We start from the raw sequence: 26857 nt of genomic DNA on the forward strand, positions 1-26857 counted from the left end.
AGCATCTTTTTAAGGCCTAACTCATGGGTAACGTCCAACTACTTTTTGCCACTCTGGTGACAGAAAGCAAATATAAATCTGGCCAGTCATGCAAGTTTATAGCTGATTTGCATTATCAGAGTAATGAAAAGGAGCCAAAGTATACACCATTGAACCTGGCCATAAATGTTAACTAACAAGTAAGAGCAAAGTTAGTGCATTGTTAAAATTGCACAGTTATTAAAATAACCAGGAAACACATATGTTAATTTTGCTATGTTGCACATATATAGCATTCTCCTCCCCATTTTAGTTTTCAAATAATATTATTTCATTATTCATTTTATTTAATTAAAGGTACTTATTAATGTATTTTATATAATCATTGATTATATAATAATTGATTTCACCCAGTTGCCAAATGGTAGCAGATTTGGGGTCTTGCAGGTCTGTTTCCTACTGGATAAGAAATCCAATCGATATTTTCATAGTGTAACTTGTTTTAGTTATGTTTTATACACTAGTCCTTGAACCAAGGTGATCACATATGACATACAAGCAATCCTATGTTCCAGTAATCTCAGCCCAAACACTCTGGTCCAAGAATTCAACCTCTCGAGAGTTCAAAGAAGGAAACAAATTCTCTTGCTGTAAGGCAACAGCTCCCCAAAAGAATCTGCATCACAAAATAAACCCTGCATTTCTTCAAAGACTGTGTGCTACTCACACACTAAGAAAAATAACTTGTAGGACCATGTGGAACAGCACCATCTGGTGATCCCTATAAAACAATTAATGTTTATGGCCCCAGTCCTTGAAAGTAATTCATGGGTGTGCATACTTGCACCTGCATGAATCCCTTTATGGGAGCAAGGCCCGTCTTAAAATATGCACCATGTTCCTAGGAATTGCAATTTAGTTAATATTGCTGTAGCAACCTGAACTTTTTGCACTTCCTGACTTTATTTTATTTTTACTGAACATTCTTAATGTCACATTAATTTAAATTTCAGTTAGCTTGGGGGTTGATTTTCTTTTATTTATTTTTACAAAAAGCAACTTATTGTGCTAGTAAATATTAACATTTAAATGGTCCCAGTTATTCTTTGCTGACCTGTGCTACAACTACCATTTGCATTCCCTCAGACAAGGGTGCAAATACAAGTTCTGAGAAATCTTGGGGTGACTTCCTTCAGACCACTAACCTATCGTCTCTGTCTTGTCTTGATTAGATAGCTCATCCACATCCTAAATTAGTATAAACACTGGGTTGTTTGTTCCACTTCTCTAGCCTGGTCAAACTTAGAGACATAGCATAATAAATGCAATATTGTCTATTGTCTCACCACTTACCCTCGCAGTACCACAAGTTGAGCAGAAGGGATGATAATACAGACACCTCTGGTGCCCTGCAAGAAAGAACCCTCGGGGCAGAGAAACAATTGCCTACAACTATCCCTTGGGCAATATCTCCAGTGGCAAAAGAATGGAGCTGTTTAAGAGCAATTCATTCAACCATACTGGGATCCACAAGCAAGTCAACAAAATTTCACGGTCAATGGTATAAAAAGCTGCTTATAGATCTAAAAGAGTCTGCAGACACTATCTCCGTCCACTGCTATGGGAAGAAGATCAGTTAATACAGCTGCCTCACAAGAACCACCACCTTTTCAATTACCTTTGGAAAGATTGGATACTGGTTTATTACCAGAGTAAAGAACTGGCTTCTTGAACACGGGTCTCACCATGACTTCTAGTGCTGAACCCTCTATAGGGAAATGCTGACAACCTCAGCTAACTGTGGAACCAGTACTTCACCACTGCTCTTCACCACTCGGGAGGGACAAGATTGTAGCAGAAAGCTGCACACCTGCACCTCTCTGAGCTCAATGAGTTGAAATTGAAGCTTTTTTCCCCCTCAACATCCTATTCTGTTACCATGGCAATAGACAGTTCTGTCCCAATCTGAGCAATTTTATCTGCAAAATAATGTGACATTTCTTCATAGCAAGAAACACTTGACTCTGTAACCAAATAGAGACAGCCAGCATTCACTAAACAGTTGAATTAACTCTTTTGCGTGGGACTTTACAGATGCTATGGGTGGAAGAGAAGAAATGTGTCTTTGCCTCCTGCACAGCCAGAGCATATGGTCTCTAAAAAATTTAAAAAAAACAAGAACAAAAAAACGCCACAACTTCTATGTCACTGTTCTTTGGACTCAGTAGGAGTCTGGTGCCCTGGGCATTTCTCACTTCCTCTGTTGCAGACTGTCTGTAAAAACAGATCACCCAACTCAATCCCTTCATCCAATACACACACAAAAACTATCTTCAGAATATCAGCTTCCAACAAACCCACCAAAACAAGGTCAAGAAGAAGAGTCAGGCCATGCTACAGGTGGAAAAGCAGCCCAAGGTCCCTCAATTCTCGCTGGGCTGTAGTAAGTGCCCCTCTTAAAAGATCCCCCTGGTTTACTCTTCATGATGGGAAAGGGGGCTGCAGGTGGAGAAGCATTTCTGACTCCAGGCTTCTTCAAGTCCAAGTGGGCTGAAACAGGGAGGGGGCCTCTTTTAAAGCTCCCACAATCTTAAAACACAGGCTTGACAAGAAGATGCTATTTACAACGGAATGTAAATCTTAAACCAGACAATCTTTCTCTGTTTTTCTTTGAACATAGATCTGAATTACTGTATGTTAGAACACTGGAACAGAGTCAAAGCTCAGTAGAATACAGAGTGCTAGATGAAAAATATTCTTGCAGCAGCAAAAAAAAAAAAAAAAAAAAGGTGATGAAAAATCAAACTAACATAATCGTGAAGGTTCAGTGAATAGAGACTGCTCTAAATGTGACTTTTTGTTCAAGGGACAGTTTATTTTATTACCAGGAGCCAAATAATGAAGTTAAAAAATCTATTGTTCATAACTGGGATTTACTTACTGAGCTATTTTTCTTTATGAGACAAAATATGTTGCTAAGGATACGTGCACACATTGTAAGATCCTTCTGCTCTTGTAAATGCATGTGGAGGTGATGTAAAACTACTGGAAGAAGAATATATCTGGAATCTGTAAGGAGAGAGAAATGGTATGAGTGGACTCCTTTCATGACACTTTTTCATTTTATATATATTTTAATAAAATATAATCATATGTAAACTGTAAATGTGTCTTATATCCATAGAAATATTCCTGATCATCAGATGCTTTCAGCGGCTTCATACCATATCATAAGAAAAACAAATATTTCATGTACTACCTTCTGCTGGGTAAGACGAAATCACCTCTAGATATATACATTATTGTGTGTGATATTGAATATGTGAAATAAAACTACATATTCATACAACTTTCATGCAGAAAACGTTAGCATACGATCTACACAATGACATGGAAACTATTCTCTACTACCTCTGTGGTTTGTCAGGATGCTTTTGCTATCCAAAAATAATACTGGCCTTTTTTGCAACTATATTACTTTCCAAATTCAGATCTAATTTACTGTCCATTACTATCCTCAGTTCTTTTTCACTATTACTGCTTTTCAGGTTTCTCCCTCCTACTGAGTATGTGTAATACAGATTATTTGTCTCTACAGGAATTAATTTGCATTCTTCCTAGTTGAATCTCATTTTCTGCCCACAGTCCTTTTGTTATCATTTTTCTGTTCTGACTTCTCCCAATTTAGTATAATTTGTGACTTTCAATAATGTGCTATTTACTTCCTTTTCTGACCATTAATAAAGATGAGACCAATCCTAACACTGATCCCTGTGGTGCCATACTAGACACCACCACGTCCCTTCCTGATAGATGGATCCTTTGTTTTAAATCACTCTAGATCTTTGTTTTACACCTCAAAGGAAAGATGACACCACCAAAAGCTCAAAGCCTTCTAATGATATGCTGACTTGCAAATGTACTGACTCAGGGAGGGAGGGAATAGCGCCACCTACTGAATTACTTGCATCACTTCTAGCACCACCTAACAATCCTTGAAAGTGTCTAACCCAAAAACTGACCTGTCACAATCTGCTTAGGCTGTGAGATCTGATGGGATCACTGAAAAAAATTAGATAAATCTCCACCACTGAATCACGCACGAAAACCTATCTGTGAAAGTTAAGAGACAGCAATGTGTATCTCTTGCCTACAGGCTTTACTTTTTTCTCAACAACTGTCAGGTACGTCAACCACTGTAGATAGTAAAATTATTGAGTGCTGGTAACAGAACAATAATATCCTTATCCATCAGTCACTCTGTCCTAATTCCTCCCACCCCCTCTAGGAAGCCAAATTAGCTGGCTGTTTAAAATGCTAATACTTGCTTTAAAAAATATTATACAGAAATTGGAAAAATAAAATTTTCATAACATCAATCTTTCCAAATACATGGTTGGCATAATTTAAAAGACATTCAGGGCATCTTTGTGCCTTTTCTGTGTGGTACTCGTGGGGAATTCTGTGCCCCTGCACATGTACACAATTCATGTCCCCCGCAGATTTTTTTTCTCCACAGAAAATACATTCTGCTGGGGAAGTGCTACAATTACACCTCTTGTCCACCAGGGGCTGCTGTGGCACCAGAAGAGAAGGCAGCTGGCTCAGGGCAGAGAGGGAGGGGGCAGAGGCTGCCTTCTCACAGCGCCCTGCCTACAGGGCCAAGTGACCACAGGATATGGGAGGGATGGACCGAGTGGGGCAAACAGGGCTGCTGGGGGGTCACATAGATCGGGGTTCAGAATGGCTAGTGGGGGATGACAAACTGTGGTGGGGACACAGGAGCTAGTGGGGTGACAGCATTGAGCCAGGGGCTGAATAGGAGTAGGGGTGCAGGAACACATGGAGACGGGGGAGGAGGGGTGGTTAGGTGGGGCAGTAGAGAGACATGGGGATGGGGGAAGCGGGTGCAGGGACACATGGGGCCAGGGATGGAGGCTGCAGGAGGACACTGGGACAGGGGCAGATGTGACTAACTGAATGGGATAGGCTAGGGGTCAGCCAGGGTCTGCATGGGGGAGGCTCCCCAACTCCCTAACATCCCTTCACCCACCAAAAAACCCGTTCCTTAGTTTTCCCACCCACACCCAACAACCCTCCAGATTCACTCCCAGGCTTCTTCCCAGCAATTACTTTCCTCTCCTTCAGCTCCTCCATTACCCCGGACTCCCCCAAGTCTTTGCACCACTTCTGAGGGGTGCAGGAAATATGCTTTTGTATTGTAATTTAAATTAATTATTACTCAAAGTTCTGTATTAAAATGCCTAGAAAAGAATATATTTGTCAAAAAACGTTTCCTGAATCTTTTTTGCTGTCTGTATTGTTACAGACTTATTTTCTGACAGGTATTTTGAAATAAATTACCAAAATAACAGAAACTGGCATGATTATATTGTGTTATTTTGACAAATAAAATATGCAGAATTTTAAAATATTGTGCATAGAATATTTAATTTTTTGGTGCAGAATCCCCCTCCGCCCCCCGGCGTTGCATCGGTGGTCAATACTGAGGTTTGTAAAGCATTTGTTTAATATTAAAGGGATTTTCAACTTAATAATATAGTTTAAACATATAAATGTTATGTTACAACCTAGATCTTTTAGACTGAAAGAATTTTAAAAACTCAATTAACTTTTCAGTATGTATTTGTTTGTATTTTACTTTTCCTTCTTCTTGAGCATGAAAATCAAGGAAGACATTCACTTTTTTTTTTCTTTTCTTTTTTTTATATATAACAGTTTCATTTGCACATGCTCAATTTTCCATTTATTAGGTTGGAAACCCTACGGGGGACTGTTTAGCTGCATGAAAAAAACCCAATTCCTACTGGAATTCTGAAGAACAAACAAACATTTCTGGTCTGTCTAAACAGAGAATTTCAATTTCCAGAGCTCTCAATTTGGCACTTTTCATGAAGCGCTATTTTCACTTTAAAAGTAGTACTTGATATGGTGAAGAACAAGCAACACTGTTAGGGGGAAAAAGTGATTTTTTAAAATTGAAGGGCCATTAGTCAGATGGTTTTGCAAAAGTGTGTTTGCTACTCAGGGGGTTGTGTCTGTTCCTACAACTACTGGAGGCTGTCACAACTCAGACAGAGCCGAGGGATTAACCATGTCCTTGCCATTGCCTGCTAGCTGAGTACTTAAGAGAGACAAGGTGGGTGAGGTAATATTTTTTATTGGACCAACTTCTTTTGGTGAAAGAGTCAAGTTTTTGAGCTTATAGAGTGCTCTTTTTCAGGTACTTACAAAGATATAGCTATATTCAAATTTCAGCACAAACAATGATTGAAAGATATACCTCTGAATTTATATAGGTTTTCAACCTAATATAATGATGTACACAATTCATGCTCTTTTGATGGGCAGACAGTGTAACCCCATATAAACCTATCCACAGTGGGATGGATTGGGAGAAAAGAATCAGACCCAAAAAGGAAACAGTTGGGTAATATATTCTGGACCTTGTTCTTCTCTAATCTCTTATTGTAATGACATTATGAACATCAAGGAAAATTAGAATGAAGGGAAGTAAAAAAAAGGAATCTATTTAGGTACCACCCTGTGAAGATTCCTGTGTCTCTCAATACTGGTGAGGTGATGAGGACAAGATGAGGTGGAAAAGTCTAACTCCAGGGTGTATCCCAATTTCAGGATCTCTGGCACCCATCTGTTTGATGTATAGTGGAACCAAGTGTCTACAAAGTATGAGATTCCTCCTCCCAGGAGGATTTCTTGATGAATGCAGCTCCCACTTTGGTCATGCTGAAAGTTTCAGTTTGGAGGAGGAGAAGTTACTGCCTCTATGAAGCTTGCCTCTGAGATTGCAATTCCATGATTTGCCTCTGGAATGGTGGGGTCTCTACTCTAATCTTTGCTGAGATGGATGACGGGATTGCCTGGTTGTATGTGAGGACCTATACCACAGCTTGGTTTAGTCTGGGGTGTGTGGGGAATGCTTAGATTTCTCTGCTTTGTACAGCAAACCACTTACTGCAGTTTCTGCCCAGCAGTCCAGCAGTGAACTAGGAGACATAGATACTTTGTTTTGAACTGTTGTTTCCCTAGGAACGGAAGGGCTTTCCTACTCTGAGCCCCAGCTGGGGAGAAAACAAAGGGAAATGTCAGAGCAAGGGCCCAATTCCTTATTTTCTGAGGAGGATGTCAGACTCTTTTGCCTTGTGAGGAACTCACCTACATGAGAAAGTGGGATAGTACATCAGACATATTCCCTTTGGGGTAAGATGGTGGCTTGACTTTTGAGAGAGTTCTTTGACTTACTCCTGTTGGGTATCTCCACAAGCTCCTGCTTGCTGACAACTGACTTTTGGTCCAAATGGGTGTCAGTCCACTCTGAAGAGGAGACCCCAATATACCAGCTGTGCTCTTTGCCCCTCCTTATGGCTATGGGAAAGTCTGAAAGCTTGAAGCAGCTTCAGAGAACCCTGATACGGTCTTCTTGCTGACAGAGCATCTGATGACCTTGGGCTTTATCTTCTTCACTTACTCCACCTGCTGAGACTAAACACACACCTTAAGCTGGAGCAAGAGTGCTCACTTCTTTTCCAAAGTGAGCTTTAAAAGCTGTGTATATAAAAGAAATAAACAAGAGTGCGAGATCACTGCAGCAGCTGCACTGACAGAAGTGGAAGATCTCATGGGTGAGAGCATGGCACAGCTAAGCCCTAGAGTCTGTGTCATGAATCTATTCGCTTCATAAGCGCTGGAATGGATGTATCCTAATGGTAGCACCCAACAGAGTAGACTAGGGGAGAGGTTAGAAGCCAGAAATAAAAAAAACTGCCCATCTAATAGCAGGATAACACCATGGTGAGCTCCACTTTAGTCCCTCAGCATAGCATATCAAAATGATGCGGGGGAAGATTTGCAAAATCCCATAGCACAGTTAGACGCCTACTGCCCATTAACTTTCCATGGGAATTGGAAGCCGAACTGCTATTTTTACCTTTGGAAACCTCTGCAGTAGTTTCCTAATTTCTGTTAGCTATAGCATGGGATATAGACCGAAAGTGCCTAAATATCCCAAAATCATTTCTAAGTGTGATTTTTCTGTGTGCAGTAGCATAATAGCTTCTTCCACTGACTTCAACAAAATCACAGGGCAGGTGTGAAATGACATCTTTGCACTGTTATGGTCACAGAAATAATCAACTACTGAAACAGTGCTGCTAGTTGTCTATACCGTTGCAGCAAAAAAATGTCAAACTTCAGTGCTACAGAAATCTGGTTAGCAGCTAATCAAATGTTAGGGGAGAGAGAGGGAATCCTCATATAAAGTGTCCTTTGTTACAGAAACCTGAATAACAATGATTTTGTAGCTGTTTAACTAACATATGTATGGTGTAATGGTGTATGGTGTTATATCCACTTTTAATGCCATTGGAATAGCAGTTTAATGTGTTCATCCTCTGCCTCAGACACAGAGTTTAATTACACTTAAGATCTCAGTCTCACCTTTGCCCCAGGATGTAAATGGTTTACTATTTTCCAGATCAACATATCTTAAGTAATTTAGCACAATTTCTATTTTCCCCTCTGGAGACTCTCTAGAGCTCCCCTCTAGGTCTGGGCCGAAGGAAGGTCTAAGTGCATTTATTTTTAGGAATGGAACACCAAAGCAGATTGCAAAGAGTTACAAAGAAATCTCACAGAAGTGGGTGACTGGGCAAAAAAATGGCAAATGAAATTCAATGTTGATAAATGCAAAGTAATGCATATTGGAAAACATAATCCCAACTATATATACAAAATAATGGGGTCTAAATTAGCTGTTACCACTCAAGAAAGAGATTTTGGAGTCATTGTGGACAGTTCTCTGAAAACATCCACTCAGTGTGCAGCAGGAGTCAAAAAAGCTAACGGAATGCTAGGAATCATTAGGAAATGGATTGATAATAAGACAAATATCACAATGCCGCTATATAAAGTCATAGTATTCCCACAGCTTGAATACTGCATGCAGTTCTGGTCACCCCATCTCTAAAAAATATATATTAGCCTGGGTGCCAGAGTCATATAATTTTTAGTGGTGCCCTGGCCAGGGCACTGGGCCCACGTCATGCAGGAGAGGGGTGGGGGAAGAGGAGGGATCAGGAGGAGGGAGTGGCTCTGCGTGATGCTGGGAGTGGCTCCGGCCAGGGTGCTGGGTCCATGTGGGAGAGCAGCTTGGGGCCAGGGCAGGTGCGGGCACCGGCATGGCTCCTAACCTGGCCAGCCGCTGAGTATGTCGGGGGGCAGGGAGGCAGAATGGCCAGGCCGCTCTGGGCACTGGGGGCTGCTGCGCTCTGCACCTTCATGGCCAGCCCCCCAGCACCAGAGAAATATTGGTGGAGCTGGACCCCCCATCCTCAGTGTTGGTGGAGTCCAGGCACCACTGGCCCATATAACGTGCCGCCTATGTATATTAGAACTGAAAAAGATACAGAGAAGGGCAACAAAAAAGATTCAGGCTCCCATATGAAGAAAGACTGGGACTTTTCAGCTTGGAAAAGAGGTGACTAAAGAGGAATAAGATAGAGGTCTATAAAATCATGATTCATGTGGAGAAAGTGAATAGGGAAGTGTTATTTACTCCTTCTCATAACACAAGAACCAGAGGTCACCCAATGAAATTAATAGAGAGCAGATTTAAAACATAGATAAAGAAGTACTTCCTTCACACAACACACAGTCAACCTGTGGAACTAGTTGTCAGAGGATGTTGTGAAGGCCAAAACTATAACAGGGTTCAAAGAAGAACGAGGTAAGTTCCTGGAGGATAGGTTCACCAATGGCTATTAGCCAAAATGGTAAAGGATGCAACCCAGGTTCTGGGTGTCCCTAGCCTCTGACTGCCAGAAACTGTGAGTGGATGACAGGGGATTGATCACTCGATGATAACTTGTTCTATTCACTCTCTCTGAAGCACCTGGGATTTGCCACTATTGGAATACAGGATACTGGACTAGAAGGTCTGCTGCAGTATGGCTGGTCTTATGTTCTAATATGCCTTCCATTTCCCAGGCAGTTGTTAGAGTAGCCTTAAGATAGTTATGAAGTTATGTCTGGCTGCCCAAAGGCCCAAGGATCTGTTCTGGCAGCTACAGAGATAGTCCAGCCACACCCACCACCCCAATATCTCATAGTCTCTCTCTCCCCTTCCACTAAAGACAAGTAAGAGGGTGACATAAAAGCCACAATGGCAACCTGGGAAAATCCAGGGGGGGCAGACTGGCTGTTTTTCTGGCTGCTTTGCACCATCTGAGCAGTTCCAAGCTGGCGTACAGGTTAAGTCCTGTCCCAGAGTCTTTGATTATGTTTCTCAGACATTTGTTTGTTTTCCTAAGCATTTTTAAGCATGGTGCTGAAGGTGTTAAGCTTTTTAAAGAATAATGTCCTAAGAGCTTCTCCTATGTTTTGCAGCTACAAGCCTTGAAAACATATATTATGTTCTGGTGTTCTCTGTTTTTTGTCCTGGCTTCATTACTCAAAGGTCTCCACATTGAATGGCATATGGCACTAAATGCTAATGTTCCTACTCTACCCAGATCATTCTGAAATATATTGTCACTTCTGTTTGTATTGAGCCTCCTCTTCCAATTTTCTTTTATCAGTAAATTACCATAGGGGTGGGATTTTCAAAAGTGCCTATGCAACTTTCAATGGGGTTTGTGCTCCTTAAATCACTGAGGTCCTTTTGAAAATCCCACCCTAAAATTACAGTTACTTCCATTTCACATAATCATAGAAGATTAGGGTGGAATGGACCTCAGGAGGTCATCTAGTCCAACCCCCTGCTCAAAGCAGGGCCAACCCCAACTAAATCATCCGAACCAGGACTTTGTCAAACTGGGCCTTAAAAACCTCTAAGGATGGAGATTCCACCACCTCCCTAGGTAACCCATTCCAGTGCTTCACAACCCTCCTAGTGAAAAAGTATTTCCTAATTCCTACCTAGACCTTCCCCCCCTGCAACTTGAGAACATTGTTCCTAGTTCTATCATCTACTACCACTGAAAAGAGTTTGCTGTTTTAAAATTCAATATAATTGTCATCTCATTCTTGGCTTCACTTAGTACTGATAAACAGAGATAGACTAAGGTCACTCTGGCTAGGATGCTGCCTAAAATCCACATATTCAGTCCTTCTCATGTACAGAAAATAACAGGACAAATTCTCACTGCGCCAGAGCTCTGTTCAGAACAGCCAAAGGGAGAGGAGGGGTAGAGAGTGGACTCACAAAGACGTTTTTACACCCCTCTGCATGCAGGGCCACGTGGACTGATTAGTCCACTAGTGTAACTTAGAGCAGTCCAATCATGGTATCCAGAGATAGACAGACCACAGCAATATTCTGGCCCTACTCATGACGTACTTCTTACACCAAGAGAGTCTAGCTGAATCTGCTAGATTCCTACTTGGTTTACATTACTGAAGTGGTCTAAAGCAGCTGAGGAGCTGTGGGGCTGCCAGAGGATCCAACGCTAAGAGTTGGCCACTTTCATACTGCAATTTTTTCCTCTATGTTGTGAATGGTAAAGCAGTTCTGTACCATTCATAGAATCATAGAAGATTAGGGTTGGAAGGGACTTCAGGAGGTCATCTAGTCCAACCCCCTGCTCAAAGCAGGACCAATCCCCTCTAAATCATCCTAGCCAGGGTTTTGTCAAGCCACACCTTAAAAACCTCTAAGGATGGAGATTCCATCACCTCTCTAGGTAACCCATTCCAGTGCTTCACCACCCTCATAGTGAACATTTTTTCCTAATATTCAACCTAGACCTCTCCCACTACAACCTGAGACCATTGCTCCTAGTTCCACCATCTATCAATGAGAACAGCCTAGCTCAATCCTCCCTGGAACACCCTTTCAGGTAGTTAAAAGCTGCTATCAAATCCCCCCTCATTCTTCTCTTCTGAAGACTAAACAAGCCTGGTTCCCTCAGCCTCTCCTCATAAGTCAGGTGCTCCAGTCCCCTAATCATTTTTGTTGTCCTCTGCTGGACCTCTTTCCAATTTGTCCACATCCCTCCTGTAATAGGGGGATGGGGGACCCAAAACTGGACACAATACTCCAAATGAGACTTCACCACTGCCGAATAGAGGGGAATAATCACTTCCCTCGATCTGTTGGCAACGCTCCTACACTCCAATATGCCATTAGTTTTCTTGGCAATAAGGGCACACTGTTGACTCATATCCAGCTTCTTGTCCACTGTAACCGCCACGTCCTTTTCTGCCAAACTGCTGCCTAGCCAGTCGGTCCCCAGTCTGTAGCAGTGCATGAGATTCTTCCATCCAATGTGCAGGACTGTGCACTTGTCCTTGTTGAACCTCATCAGATTTCTTTTGGCCCAATTCTCCAATTTGTCTAGGTCACTCTGTATCCTATCCCTGCCATCCAGCGTATCTAACGCTTCCCCCAGTTTAACGTCATCTGCAAACTTGCTGAGGGTACAATCCACCCCATCCTCCAGATCATTAATGAAGATGTTGCACAAAACTGGCTCCAACATTGACCCCTGGGGGACTCCACTCGTTACTGACTGCAACTAGACATCAAGCCGTTGATCACAACCTACTGAGCCTGATGATCTAGCCAGCTTTCTATTAATCTTATAGTCCATTCCTCCAACCCATACTTCTTTAACTTGCTGATAAGAATATTGTGGGAGACTGTATCAAAAGCTTTGCTAAAGTCAAGGTATATCACATTCCCCACATCCACAGAGCCAGTCACCTCATCATAGAAGGCAATCAGGTTAGTCAGTACATCACAGAAGGCAATCTGGTTGGTCATTCACATAAAGTACTGCTTGCAGTGGTAAGTTTGCTCTTTCTATAAATCTTCTCTATTACTTAGCTATGTTGGCGCCACACATATAGGTAGTTACATTACAGTTTTATGCTGCCATGACTCCATTGATTTTGATGGAGACATAACAGCATAAAATTCATGCAGGGCAACGGAGGATCAAAGATCCTCAACTTGCAATACTTATAGAGACAAAACTTCTTTATGGGAGTTTAATTATTAGACTCCAAGACTTCCCCCCCCGCAAAAAAAAGAACTTGCAACTCTCACAAAAAGATACACTAGCAGAGTGGTACAGTTTTTGAGTAAAAAATGTAACAAAAACTCCACATGCCTACACCTACCTGGCACTAGCTCATGCTTGCAACAAAACCACAGCTTTAGCCATTACTAGTCTCATGTTTTACAACTGAAATCTTACCAATCATATTGTGTAAAATAGAAGACTTTTTAGTGTAACTATCTTTGCAGAACAATGCTTTGGGAATTGCAACTTTCAAGAAACATGACTATGAAACATGTTTCCTACCTCTGCATCTGTTGACTTGTGGATGAGAGACGACATGAAAGCTTTTCTACCTGCAGGCAGCTTAGGAGGTTATCACTTTACCTGGATTAGTGTACAGTTGACTTTCCACTGTTTTACTAATGCACTGCAGTTTAACAGCTTGAAGGGATTCATCCACATGCATGATGGTTGGCAAGCTGCCTAGAGTATCATGCACCAAGTTTGCCACCTCTCTCACATCAAAGAGCTTCAGCAGCTCTGAGTATATAGCTGGGAAGGAGCTGAGAAACACAGCCTAAAGAAGAAGGTTAAAAATACCAATTAAATACAGTGAAACACACTTGAAATGTTCAGCATTTATAAAATGACCAGGGACCAGAGCATCACACACTTTTAGCAATCAGGGAAACCCATTTTCATGTTTCAATTTCAAGTTATAAAATGTAATACAGATTTGAAACATTCAAATAATTTTCAGAAGATCCTCAAGTTACTCAGACTTAAAGCTACATATTTATTTTCTTTTAAAACATGATTTAGCCTATTATTAAAGGTGCTTTGTTTTTCTCTCTCAAGAGCATCCCTACTTTTATCAAATAAAACAACTGGACTTTGACTACAGATACTTCAGCACTTACAGGCTTCACACGAGCCACAGTTGAGGAGATTATTTGCTCACAAGCACAACAGAAACTGGCAAATGCCACAAATAGGTGATGCTGAGATTCCTCTAGGTAAGGAATATAACAGTCTCTCATTTTTTCAAGTATTTAAAGAGGTTATTTTTGATGGAAACAACACTGGAACTATCAGTTTTCTTTAGAAAACTAAAAATGGAGCTAGTAGTTCATTGGAGAAAGAAATGGATTTTGAAGATAAACAAGAAATACTGAATAAAAAGAAAGTGATGTTATGTAAAGGTAGTTAGAATCTGGAATGTCTTTCCTCCTACCTTTCTGACTTTAATCCATTGAAATAAAATCACTTATTCCAGCCAACCCTCATCCTCTTTTAGCATTGGCTCCAATGCGGATGATGTACACGGTGATAGGATTAAAGATACCGCTTGGAATGTGGGAGAATCCTAGAGCTGCTCATTTACATGATTCTGCCCAAAATACTTCAATTAAGCTGCTCATCTGAGATCTGATGGAAGAATTTGGCCTAATCATCTCTCTACTCTTTTCCTACTGATTTTGTTTTTTTCCCCTGAAACACAGTTTCCTGTACAGCTCAAAGGGGTGAACTATCATGGACAAGCAGATCTTTGGTTAGAGGAATCTGACATGGAGAAGGCTGGGGATCCACTCAAACATTTTCTGAAGACGCCTAGGTTCTAATGTTTCTTCCCAAAGTGAGAGCTCTGTTTATCCCATCAAATTTTGGATTTATAGAGTTGTTCCCTATGTGTTTTGGCCACTGTCTTTAGCGTTGGTCAATTTTAATAGGCCCAGTGCAACTGAAGAAACCGCACAATGTGCAGGTTAGCGAGATTCTCTATTATATTAAAACTTTAAAAGTGAGAAATCTGTTTTGGGGTTCAAGAGGTCAGGTTTCAAGGTGCTTAAGCAAACTGGGCAATGATGCAATACTGAATGCCCAAAATCATGTGGAGATACCATTCAATTTCTGTTTGGCAGTTATGATTTACTCTAACCACTGGAGCAACTATTAACACAATAAAATCTCTTTCCAATTTGAAACCAAAACAGTTTGGCTAAGGTAACACTAGTTCTGCTGTTCAGAAGTTGGAAGTTCGAAATATTTCCATTATTAGCCACAATCGGTGCAAGCATAAGCTGGAACTATCAATTTACTACAGACACAACATGAATTTGCCCTTCTGTGTAACAAATACACGTACACATACATTTTTCCATCGAATCTTGATAATGGTAATAGCCAAAGAGAGAAAACCATGATGCTTACTTGTGATTGAGATAATGCACTAGTGCCTTTACTCTCTTGGGAAAGGAAAAATCGTATTGACATAAGCAGCTCTTGAATACAGCAGCGGAATTCCTCCTCATTTTGTCCACCAGTGGCAAGAGAGAACAGCCTCCGAGACTGAACTATATATTTAAAGATATATTCTTGTGCCTACAAATGTCAAAACACAAAGATCCTGCATCATATTGAACTCATTCCTCTTTAAAATCAGTAAGTATAAAGCATAGCAATTATATAACTCTAATATATTTACAACATATGTCAGTATGGAGAACAGGCCATTTAATTTTGGAAAGTTTTTAATCTTCTTATTAGCAGTGATGTACAGCCAATATTTTAATAAGACTCTCAAAATTTTTTTACTCTTTTGCCTTTACTAATATTGCTACATCTGGGAGCACTTGCTTATCAAAAGATGGCATGCAGGACTGGGAAATCTAGTTATTTGTTTAAAACAAAAATGCTTTCCTCTTAACTATAATCCGAGAATGAGGCAACATCAGTGACAAAACAAAGTTAATCTTAAATTGCAAATTGCTGGAATATATACAAAGTAGATTGATAATATAACACAATGTTCAATTTCAATTAAGAGGTGAGGTGAGACCTGATACAAATAGCTGCAAGTGAGGAGGAAAATGGACAGGATGGGGGCAAGGGGACAACAGAGAAGTAGAGAAAGAGGAACAAAGAGATTGACTGATGGTACCTTGGTTTGACCGAAACCAAACCAAAACCCCAGTTTTAATAGAACAGTCTGGAACACAAGGACTGTGCCATTAAACTGGTAAATCTGGTCACTGTAGTCTTGCTATTATATCAGAGATATAATTACCACCAATATAATCTACATAAGGTTTCTGGAAACCAACCACTATATGCATTGCAATCAACAAGTAAATCTTCAGTTCCTGAGTTCTCCTGGAGTGAACACCATGAATCAACTCTTTCCACAATTAAGTGTTTCCAGACGGATGAATAAACTTACTGACTTTACCAAACAGGTGTGTGAGTGCACTGAACGGGTATTGTAATTCTACCCCTCATACATACAACACGTGAAATCAACTGGTTTAAATTAGCACTGCTATACAAATGCACTGATCAGATATGTTATTGTCTCTGATGACTACTATTACCTTTAACACTTCCTGGATATGCTCTTGTATCTCCATGTCTGTTACTCGATCAACATGCCACTTGAGTACTTTTATAAGATCTCTAGAACATTAAAAGGAAAATGATTATGGTGCAGAATCCTGGAAAGCATTATGTAATACATTTCTTAATACAGACTATAATAATTTAGCATTTGAAATGTGAACAAATGGCTTTCATAAAATAAACAGAAAAGTTTCTGTAACACACAGTGTCTTCTTCCAGCAATTACCAGTTTACTTAAGTGTAAGGGCAGGATATTGTGCATAATTCCAGGCCCAAACTTTCACTAAATTAGAGATCTGCTGCAAAGCCATCTAACTGATTGTTAATGAACAATTTGACCTTAGTATTAAGTATAACTACTTAAGGCTTTTGATAAAGATGCAAAAACTCATTTAATCCATAAGAACAAATCAATAAGTCTGTGGCTCTCCTGGCAGTCATGTGATTTTGGATTGTGATCTCATTAGATCACTAACACTAAGCAGCCTTGGGCCTGAGCAGTACTTAGATGATAAATCAACAATGACTAAACAGAGAACAGTGATATTCATGATTCGGTATGCAGTACTGTAAATTCGGAGGCAGTAGAACACCATGATGGTAGGGGCACAGCATTGCTGGAAGAATTCTTTCTTGAATTAGATGTAAAGGAAATGTCCTCCTAATCACTTGCAGTATTAAAAATCCCATGGTATTTTTCAAAGTAATAGGGCTATGAGCCCTAGTGTCTTGGCCAAATTCCAGTTTGATCACTTGCATTCTGAATACCTCAGAATCTTCTTGTTTCAGTTGGATATAGTACAAAGCCCTGATCCTGCAAATACTTACCCTCATGCATTTAAATGTAAGTACTGTGGAGAGTTCCACTGAAGTTAGTGGGACTATACAGGACATAAAGTTAAACATATGTGTAAATCTTTGCAGGATCAGGATCAAGATCATCACTTCCTGTCCTCAACAGTTACGTAGCGTTATGTAGCCATATAATATTCTCCAGGTGGCATTGATTTCTCATGAGCTGAATAATAGGAATATTAGAATTTACAGTCCAAAACACACAGACTTCTAAACCCATACTTCAGGTATGTCTGGAGAGAGATCAGCAATGGAAAAGTTTGGAGAAGAGTGGACTTTAAGTTGAGCTGGTTAGAGGGGAGAAAAGGTGTGGGAGACAGACAGAATATTTTGCAAAGTTGTCCCCAAGATTTTTTAAATTTAAAATTTAAAAATTTCAACTGGCTCTAGCTTTAAGATCAAGCTTGGCATAATGAGGTGGGAGGTTTACATAAAGAGGAATGCACTTTATTTATTTATTTTTACTTTTTGTGCACATCCAAGACCAATATCTGGTTTTCACCCCTTATGCTCAAGTTAAAAATCGAAACAATTCAAAATCCATTTCTTAATCCAATATTGGAACTGAAGAAAGTTGTTTCTCTGATAATTTAAAATTATTTCAGCTATTATTGGACTTCATATTGGAGATTAAAATATAGTATGAGAAGAAATTAAGTTCAATATATGTATTAATTTAACTTTATAGCTGGTTCTCCTTAGTACCTATAATTGTCAAAATTCAAAACAATTACAAAATCATGGACCTTACCTATATGCAAGAGCACCTGCAAAATGACTTTCAATGTAAGTGTCCATTACTGGCTTAAAATGATGAAACTTGCTGTCCTGCAGCAAATTTATTATGTGAACCTAAAGAAAAAAGGAAAAGTAAAAAAATTAATGTCTTCCTCTTATTTCTTAAAGCGTTGCAGTCTTATTTCAAACTTATCAAGTATCTTTCTTGTAAACATAGTTATGCAAAACCATGAAGTACTACTTACCAAAGAATCGAATACTTTTGACCCATATTTTTGGGAATTCTCATCTAAAATCCCAAATAAAGTGTCCAATGTGTCTTGAAGAAACTATAAGAGGAGGAATAATAAAAAGAAAGTTTATCCACTGTACTTCTTTGTAAGATGTAAAGAAATTATTTTTCTTACTTTAGTTAATTCCAAAGGAAACAAGGAAAGAACAATATATACCTTTACTATTTCTGAGCCATCAATTTCTTTTAATTTTGTGAGGCAGCCTGCTATTTTGTCTGGATGGGCTCTCCATTTGAGAAGGTCAAGCATATCCCCTGCCAAAAACACACTGAAGATTAAAGCTGAAAGAACGCCAGCACTTTAGATTTAAAAATTATTCAGTTGCAACCCACGTATAAAAACTGAGCTTACATCATCCCATAAGGAAACTGCCTACAGTCTGCAGTAACATGGTCTAGCCAGCTTGTTCAGCCACAGCTTGAAATTTCTGTCCAACACCCTAATTGCTCCCTTAATAATTCTGAACACTTGTCAAAGAGACCATGCTTGATTAAGGCCAGCCTCAGGGCCCCATTCCACAAAGGGATCCATGCAGGTGGACTCTTAAGCCCACATGGAGAGTTCAGTGGAACTCTGCATGGGAATAAGGATCAATGCCAGACTGCAGCTCTCTCCTTACTCCTTTCTTCTTCAAACAACTATGCACCATATCTTCAATGATATGCTAGTTTTGGATGGCGCAACTAACAATGTAACTTGATTCTTGGATCATCGTTGACTCATCAAGTATTGAGACTGGCTAAAGAAAAGGTAGGAAAAATGTTTATTTTCACTTTTGCTGAAGGAATTGGATGGGTGGAGGGTTCTCATTATGAAGGATTTGTTGGGAATTTAAAAAAATGCAACTCTAAATCATTCACTTCAAGGCAATTATTTCAGGGGAAAAACAACTGAGATAATGCTAGGAAATAGTTCAAATATAAATGAAATGAATACAAGAACAACATGAGGCATGAGAATCCCAGGTGATAGGGAAAAGAAACAACCACTTTGACAAGTCAAGAGAAACCAGAATCTGAGAAGGTTTTTCACCTGGTGCAGTAACTGAGGTTCTTCAAGATGGTTGTCCCTGTGGGTGCTCCACGTTAGGTGTCTGTGCGTTCTTCACCTGTAATCGGAGATTTATCACAGCAGTGCCTTGTTGGGTCGCACATGTGTTCTTGCTGTCTTGTGCCTCCTCAGACTGTTACATAGCACTGCGCGAACAACAGTCCCTTGTTTCCTTTTCTACTGTGGAGCATGAGTGGCATAAAACTCCGAAGTAGAGGGGAGGAGGGAGGGTAGTGGAGCACCTATAGGGACAACCATCACGAAGAATCTCAGTTACTGCGCAAGGTGAGTAACCTTCTCTTCTTATTCAAGGAGTGCCCCTATGAGTGCTCCACTTTAGGTTATTGTTGAGCAGTACCGTTCAGTGTAAGGAAGGGGCTTCGGAGCTGTGCTCGTGATGGTTGATAAAACTGTTAGTCCAAATAGGGCATCTGAAGATTACTGTTGCTCTATACCATAGTGCTTTGTGAAAGTGTGGGCAGACGCCCAAGTGGCTGCTTTGCAAATGTCCATAATGGGGACATTGTTGAGAAAGTCTATGGAGGTTTAGAGTGCTCAAGTAGAGTGTGTGTGGGTCCCCAATGGCGCTTGTAACTGATGTTTTTGATAACAGAAGTGGATGCATCCTGACATCCATTTGGATATTCTCTGTTTTGAAATGTCTTTCCTTTTTGATTGTTCTGTTATAGAGACAAACAGTTTCAGAGATTTTCTAAAGGTTTCTGTTTTTTCCATGTAGAAAGCTAATACACTTCAGACATCCAAGATTTGAAGTGCTGTCTCTCTTTTTTCTGTGATGTTTTGGAAAAATGCAGCTAAGTGGATGGGTTTGTTTAAATGAAATGGGGAGGTGACCTTGGGTAGGAATGTAAGGTGTGGTCGTAAGGTGATCTTGTCTTTAAAGAAAGTTATGCATAAAGGTTGTGCCATTAGGGCACCTAATTCTCCCATGCATCTAGCAGACGTGATGGCAATGAGGAAGGCCACTTTCATAGAAAGATGAAATAAGGAGCAAGTGGTAAGTGGCTCAAACGGAGTTTCCATGAGTCCATGTGAGACCAGGTTGAGGTCCACATTGGAGACGGGGTCCTTATCTCAGGATAGATATTTTTTATGCCCTTGAGGAATCGCTAGGTTGTTGGATAGGCAAATATGGTGACCCTATCCACCTCATCTTGGAAATCTGTGATAGCTGCCAGGTGCACCTTGATAGAGCTTGTAGAGAGCCCCTAGTTTTTTAGTTCCAATATGTAATCAAATACCCTTGGTAAAAGAGAGGAAGTTGGTATAATTAGTTTGTTCTAGTACCATGTGCAGAATCTTTTCCATTTATGAGTATACGTCTTCCTTGTATTTGGTCTACGGTTGTTTAATAAGATGTCTTTTACGTCCTCCAAGCAGGTTATTTCGCTCTCTTTGAGCAATGGAGTAACCAAGGCTTGAGGTGCAGTGTCATCAAGTTGGGATGGTGGACGTACCCTGCATCTTGGGAGAGGAGAAGAGGTATTAGAGGAAGATTTTGAGGTCGCCACACTGACATCTGTGAGAAGTGGAAACCAAGTTTATCTGGGCCATGTAGGTGCTATTAAGATGACTGGATTTTTCCCTCCTGATCTTGTGTATAAGTCAGGCTAGGAGCGGTATCAGAGGAAAAATGTACATTAAGGGTGCATCACATTTGATGAAGACAATGTTGCCTAAGGAGTGGAGTCCCAGTCCTGCTCTGGATCAAAATTGTGGGAACTTAGTGTTCTGTGCTGTTGCAAAGAGGTCTATGCTAGGGAACCCCCGCTGTTTGAATATCGACTGTAGAACTCTGGAGTCCATTTCCCATTTGTGGTTTTGTGAGAAGTCTCTGCTTAGGCCAACTGCTGTTGTGTTCTGACATCCCAGAAGATATGATGCTGATATGTCAAGGTTGTGAGACTGATGCACCAATTCCAGAGCTATATTGCTTCCATTCATAGAGAGTGTGATCATGCTCCCTATTGGTGGTTTATATAGAACATGCACGCCACATTGCCTGTTATGATCCTGATTGATTTATCCTTGATCATTGGTAGGAAGTGACTGCATGCATTGCAGACTGCTCTTAGCTCTAGCAGAATTATATGCTTTCGACTGTGTTGTTGAGTAAATGCGCTCCCCAGCCTAGTAGGGAAGCATCCATGGTGATTGTCGTTGTTGGAGTCCTTTGTAGAAAAGGAACTCCTGGACAGACATTCTATGGTTGTGTCCACTATTTTAGAGAATCCTTTACATTGTTTGGCATTGTGAGTCATCTGTTGAGACTCTGCCTGTGTGATATGTAGACTGTTTGAAGCCACGCCTGCATGTAGTGTGGCATGCTTGACTACAAATGTTGTTGCTGATATGTGTCCTGGTAGTTGTAGGTACGTTTTGGCAGATGTTTATGGGCTGTCTGTAACTGTCAATATTAAGTTGGCGAGTGTGATGAAGTGTTGAGGTAAGGAGGCTGTAGCTGACAAGCCCCAATTAATTCTAGTTTCTGGACTGGAATCAGTGTTGACTTTTGTTTGTTTATTTGTAACCCTAGGTTTGTGAAAAAGGTTATTGTGCTTTGAGTGGCCACTATCGCTTGTGTTGTGTTGGTGCCCTTATCGGACAGTCGTCCAGATATAGGAATATCATGATTCTATGTCTGCATAGATGTGCTGCCACCACTGCTAAGACTTTTGAGAAAAACCTTGGGGCAGTCAACAATCTGAAGGGAAGTACTTTGTATTGGAAGTGTTGTTCTCCTAAGGTGAACCATAGGAATCTTCTGTGTGATGGATGGGTTGTTATATGGAAATGTGTGTCCTGGAGATCGATAGCAGAGAGCCAATCTCCCCTTTCTTGGGATGAAATTATAGTTGCTAATGTCACCATTTTGAAACTTTGGGTTTTGACAAATTTGTTGAGTTTTCTTAGATATAAGATGGGCCTCCACTTTTTCTGTGTTAAAAAGTAATTTGAATAAAACCCTTTCCTTCTGTACTGTGTTCGTACTGGTTCTACTGTATGTATAAGATATAAAGTGGTTTACTTCCTGTTGCAGCACTCGTGAGAGGGTCCTGAAGAGGGATGAGGATGGAAGGTGGGAAGGAGATAAAAGGGATGGAGTAACCAGACTTGATAATTTCCAAAAGCCATTTGTCTCCTGTGATGGTCTGCCAGACTTGGTAAAAAGGTGACAATCAATCTCCGAATGGTCAGGAGATGATCTGTGTTTCCAGTGTCAGAATTTTTGGGTGTCTCATGCTCTCAACCACACCTTCAAAATTACTGTCTCAAGGTAGATTGTTGAGACATCGAAGGTTGGTTTGGTGTTTGTCATCATCTGGTTTACCTCAGTTTACAACGTCGGTCGTATTGCCTGTATGGCTGTGCATAAGGTGGGTGGAATCTGTGTGTGTAATACCAGCCCTGTTTCTTTTTATTTGCAGAAATATAGATGCTCAGTGACTTCAAAGTTGCCCTGGAATCCTCCGGAGTATGAAGGGACTCGTCAGTTTTAGCCGTGAATAATTTTGGGCCTTCAAAAGGCAGATCCTCAACTATCGACTGCACCTTTCTAGGGAACCCTGAAAGATGGAGCCATGATGCACATCATGACTACTGATGTAGCCTTAGAGCGTGCTGCTGTGTCTGCAGAGCCAACTGAGGCCTGCAGTGCTGTCCTGGCAATGAGGTGACCTTCAGTGATTGGCCTTGAATTGTTCTTTTTTATCATCTGGCAAGCGATCAATAAAATCTGCCATTTTAGAGAAAATTGTATGTGTATATTTTGATAAGAGGGCTTTGTAATTTGCTACCCAAAATTGTAATGTTGCACATGAATACACCTTTTGACCTAAGGGCCCAGCTTCTTCAAGTGTATGTCATATGGTGTTGTCCTGCTTTGGTGTTGCTTTCCCCTCTCATTTACTGCATCCACCTCTAAAGAGTTGTGGGGTGCATGAACAAGGATTCTATTTCTTTGGAGGTGACGTAGTATTTTTTGTGTGACCTCTTGCACGATGGCTGTGCTGTTGCTGGCGTCTGCCAGATGGTTTTGGCAGATTCCATGACAGCATCGTTAATTGGCAGTGCTATCTTTGCTGAGATAGATATTTGAAGTATGTCCTGCAATTTATACTCAGACTCAGGTACTTCCTTCCAAGAATATGTGCAAGGACTCTGCAACCCTTTTGAAGAGTTCATGAAATTGCTTGAAATAATCCCCCATGGTGAGTGGTCGAAGCATTATTTTTTCATCCGGAGAAGATGATAGGTTTGGCAGTGGTAAGGCTTCCTGATCAGAAGAATTGGGGTTCTGAGGGTCCTCGAATGGGTAATAGTGGAGATCGTGGTGCCCTCAATCTTGATGGGCTGGGGGGCTTACAATGTCATGCCCTGTACACAGCCCACAGGTCGTAATAGGACCATTGTGGTGAAAACGGTGCCCGTACCAGCTGGATGATTCTGAGCTTGAGTGATAGCCTGACTGGTGGGATGGTTCAGGTCTGGGTGAATGAGAAGGTGAACAATGACGGGGTGAATATATTTGCCCTTTCTCTTCTTCCTCATCTTCACGGGAGAGTGGAGAGGCAGACCTGGGTGGAATGGTCCAGCGACTCACTACCAACCATGTTGGATTAACGTTGGTACCAAGGAGTGAGGACTCTGGAGTGCATGAGACCAGAAGGTCTCTCTGTCTCATGAATTGCTGTGGTACCGGAAGTTACAGTATCAATGTCAGTGTAACTGGTGGTGCCGATGTATGAGTTGTCAGCACTGGTGCCAAGGGTCTTGTGCGATGCACTGTAGATATCACAGATGGCACCACTGACTTCCATGAGGTTGAGCTGCTCGGTGCCAAGTTTTTGGGTTTTTTTGGCTTTGTGGGTACCAGGGCTGAGGGCTTTGCCCTTTGAGTAGAGCCCTGCGTGGATACACAAATGTGGATCCTCATCCACTGCAATCATCTTACTGAGGATTGCCATCTGCAGTGATCTGCACGTGCAGCTCTGGGGCCTCCAAACCCTTCCAGGCAGCTGCCCAACAGCTGATCAGTGTGCAGGGGAGCCCCATGGAACAGCTGATTGATTGGCAGCTCTCCCCCCCCCCCCCAAGAGCTATTCTGCGGTCGTTCTGCGGGGGGTCCCCTGCCGGCCACCTTCAGCTGTTCTGCGAGGGCTCCCTTGCTGCGCTGTGGCTTTCGGTGGGTCAGTAAGGGAGCCCTGCTTAACAGCTCGTGAGGGGCTCCCCTGCCGGCTGCTGATCAGCTGTTCCGTGGGGCTCCCCTGATGAGCAGCCGCTAGGGGAGCCCCATAGAACAGCTTGAGGCCAGTCCCCACCGCCTGATCTCAAAGGTGGGGAAGCAGCCTCAAAGCTTTATGCGGAGAAGGAAAACTATACTAACAGGGAAATGAAAAACTGAAATATATTTTCTAATGAGACAGTAATTAAAAAAAATTGGGGAAGAAAATTTAAAATGAACAAGAAGGGCAGGAATAACTATATAACTGCTAATTAACTACTAACTATTAGGTATCTTATATTAAATGGAAAAAAGCGCTGCTGAGGGCTCCGACTCAAGCCAAAGGCGGTAGAGAAGGAACTGTGCTACAGTTTGTCGCACAGCATTATGTAACCGCTGAAGGCAGTGCGAGACAGTGACAACACATGTGCGAACCAACCAGGCACTGCTACCATAAATCTCCAATTACAGGAGCAGGACACACGGACACCTAAAGTGGAGAACCCACAGGGACACGCCTCAAAGAAGAAATAGTTCTCAACAGAGAAATAAGAATATAACAAATCCAACAGAAAAATGGAGGTTTGAAAGGGGAAAAAAGTCAATGGTGGTAATAAAAATTTCACTTAAGAGCAGAGAAAAAACTCACATTTCACAGACCCACTCTCTAAACATGAGCTGATTTGTTAGTTTAAAAAATAAACCCTTTGACACCACGACAATGGTTTTCATCTAACTTCTTGAGTTTAAAAAAAGCCCAAAAGATGTACAGTCATCTTTATAAGGAAAGTATTTAAGTCATATGGTCTATTATTCTCCAAAATAGAATATGAAATTCCCATATACAGTATGTATAATGTTCTAAAAGGTTCAGTTCTGGGATTTCCAGCATCCCTCTCATAAATCACCTCTTATACTGTTTTCTTATTAATTATCATCACGTATTGAATGGTGTTTGTTGGAAAGTGGATAGATTGATTTTAAGTACAGATCCATTCCTTGAAATACATATGCTATATCGCATGTCCTTTCACTGTGGAACAGCTGTTTCTTTATGCTAATTTCAATGGGTAGTGATCATCAGTACTCAATGCAGCCCAACTGGCTAAAATGTCCTCATCTCCTTTTTACTGATAGGATAGACACCCTTTGTCTGTAGGCATATCTGGCTCTCTCATAATTTTGATAAATAAACAAACAAACCTACTTAGTAAAATTTGTACTAGTTAATCTGATGCAATTGTTTGCTGTATAAAAATAAATCAATGTATAATTTAAACTTTGTGAACCATTTTTAATAAATATGTGGAATCCCAAACAAGTTAATGCTCACATTACCAAATGGTCATATCCTTTGTATTCATTTCCTAAGCAAGCAATGTTCTGGCAATATTTTGTTTACTCAGAATGAGGGGCTAGAAACTCACCAACACAAACCTCCCCAAAGATCATCCTTGGTGAGAGAAGCTTTAAAATGGAATAGGAGCCTGACTATTGAGTATAAATCTCCTCCATCCCCTGAAAAGTTGCTGAAATAATTGTAAACTCATTTAGAGCTGAAAAAGATCAGCATTTATTCTGATTTCTTTTACGTTGGACCTCTCATGTAGCATATGGTAAAATGTCAGTGTTGGTAACAACCTTTCAGGAGATCCAATACCCTACATGACCAATGACAAAAGCTCCTAGGTTATGAAACAACACAAGTCAGCAGGCCTGACGCTGCTCTAATCAAAGTCAACTGCAAAATGTCTATTGACTTCTGAATCAGGAATGTACTTCAGCATGTACTTAAGCACCATTAGCTTCATGTGCTTTTTTTTAAATAAGGATGCTTCTCTGAGTCAGGGCCTTTAATTGGTTCGGAATAAGGTCCAGTGTCTCCTTCCAAACAGCATCTCAAGGAAAATATTTTATTGAGTAATTTTTATTATTTTGAGATTAACATTGTAAAAATACAGAATGAACATATACATTGAAAATAGACTATAACTATTTTCCTTAATTTTTTGTATGAAGTCCTATTTGGAAAAGACACTGATCATAACATAATGAAAATGAAAAATAATGTCCTCATTAAAAGCTACAGTGGTTGTCATTAAAAATCTTTGCAGTATTCCATATATAAAATATAGAGACTATCACAAGTACTATAGTAATGCCAAGGTTGACGAGGCTATGTCTACCATCACATTTCAAAATGAAGAAGGTACCGTCCGGCTGTGGCTGTCGGACATGTGAAAATGACTGAGGATGAG

The 26857-nt window shown here is 40.8% G+C and overlaps 1 protein-coding gene across 1 annotated transcript in view; it reads right to left on the minus strand.

The window, feature by feature from the left end:
• DOCK4 (dedicator of cytokinesis 4) overlaps positions 1-26857 on the minus strand; it is a 373592-nt gene that overhangs the window by 107667 nt on the left and 239068 nt on the right. Inside the window, exons 18-24 of the mRNA XM_067564219.1 lie at positions 18461-18558; positions 18257-18340; positions 18025-18125; positions 16394-16475; positions 15234-15404; positions 13407-13599; positions 2921-3048 (exon numbers count right to left, since the gene is read on the minus strand). Coding sequence (XP_067420320.1) covers positions 2921-3048; positions 13407-13599; positions 15234-15404; positions 16394-16475; positions 18025-18125; positions 18257-18340; positions 18461-18558 — 857 coding nt within the window. The remainder of the gene's footprint in view (positions 1-2920; positions 3049-13406; positions 13600-15233; positions 15405-16393; positions 16476-18024; positions 18126-18256; positions 18341-18460; positions 18559-26857) is intronic.

The sequence above is a fragment of the Emydura macquarii genome, unplaced genomic scaffold, assembly GCF_026122565.2.
Source record: "Emydura macquarii macquarii isolate MOO-44397 ecotype Brisbane River unplaced genomic scaffold, CSIRO-AGI_Emac_v2 contig_2636, whole genome shotgun sequence".
Taxonomy (NCBI): Eukaryota; Metazoa; Chordata; order Testudines; family Chelidae; genus Emydura; species Emydura macquarii.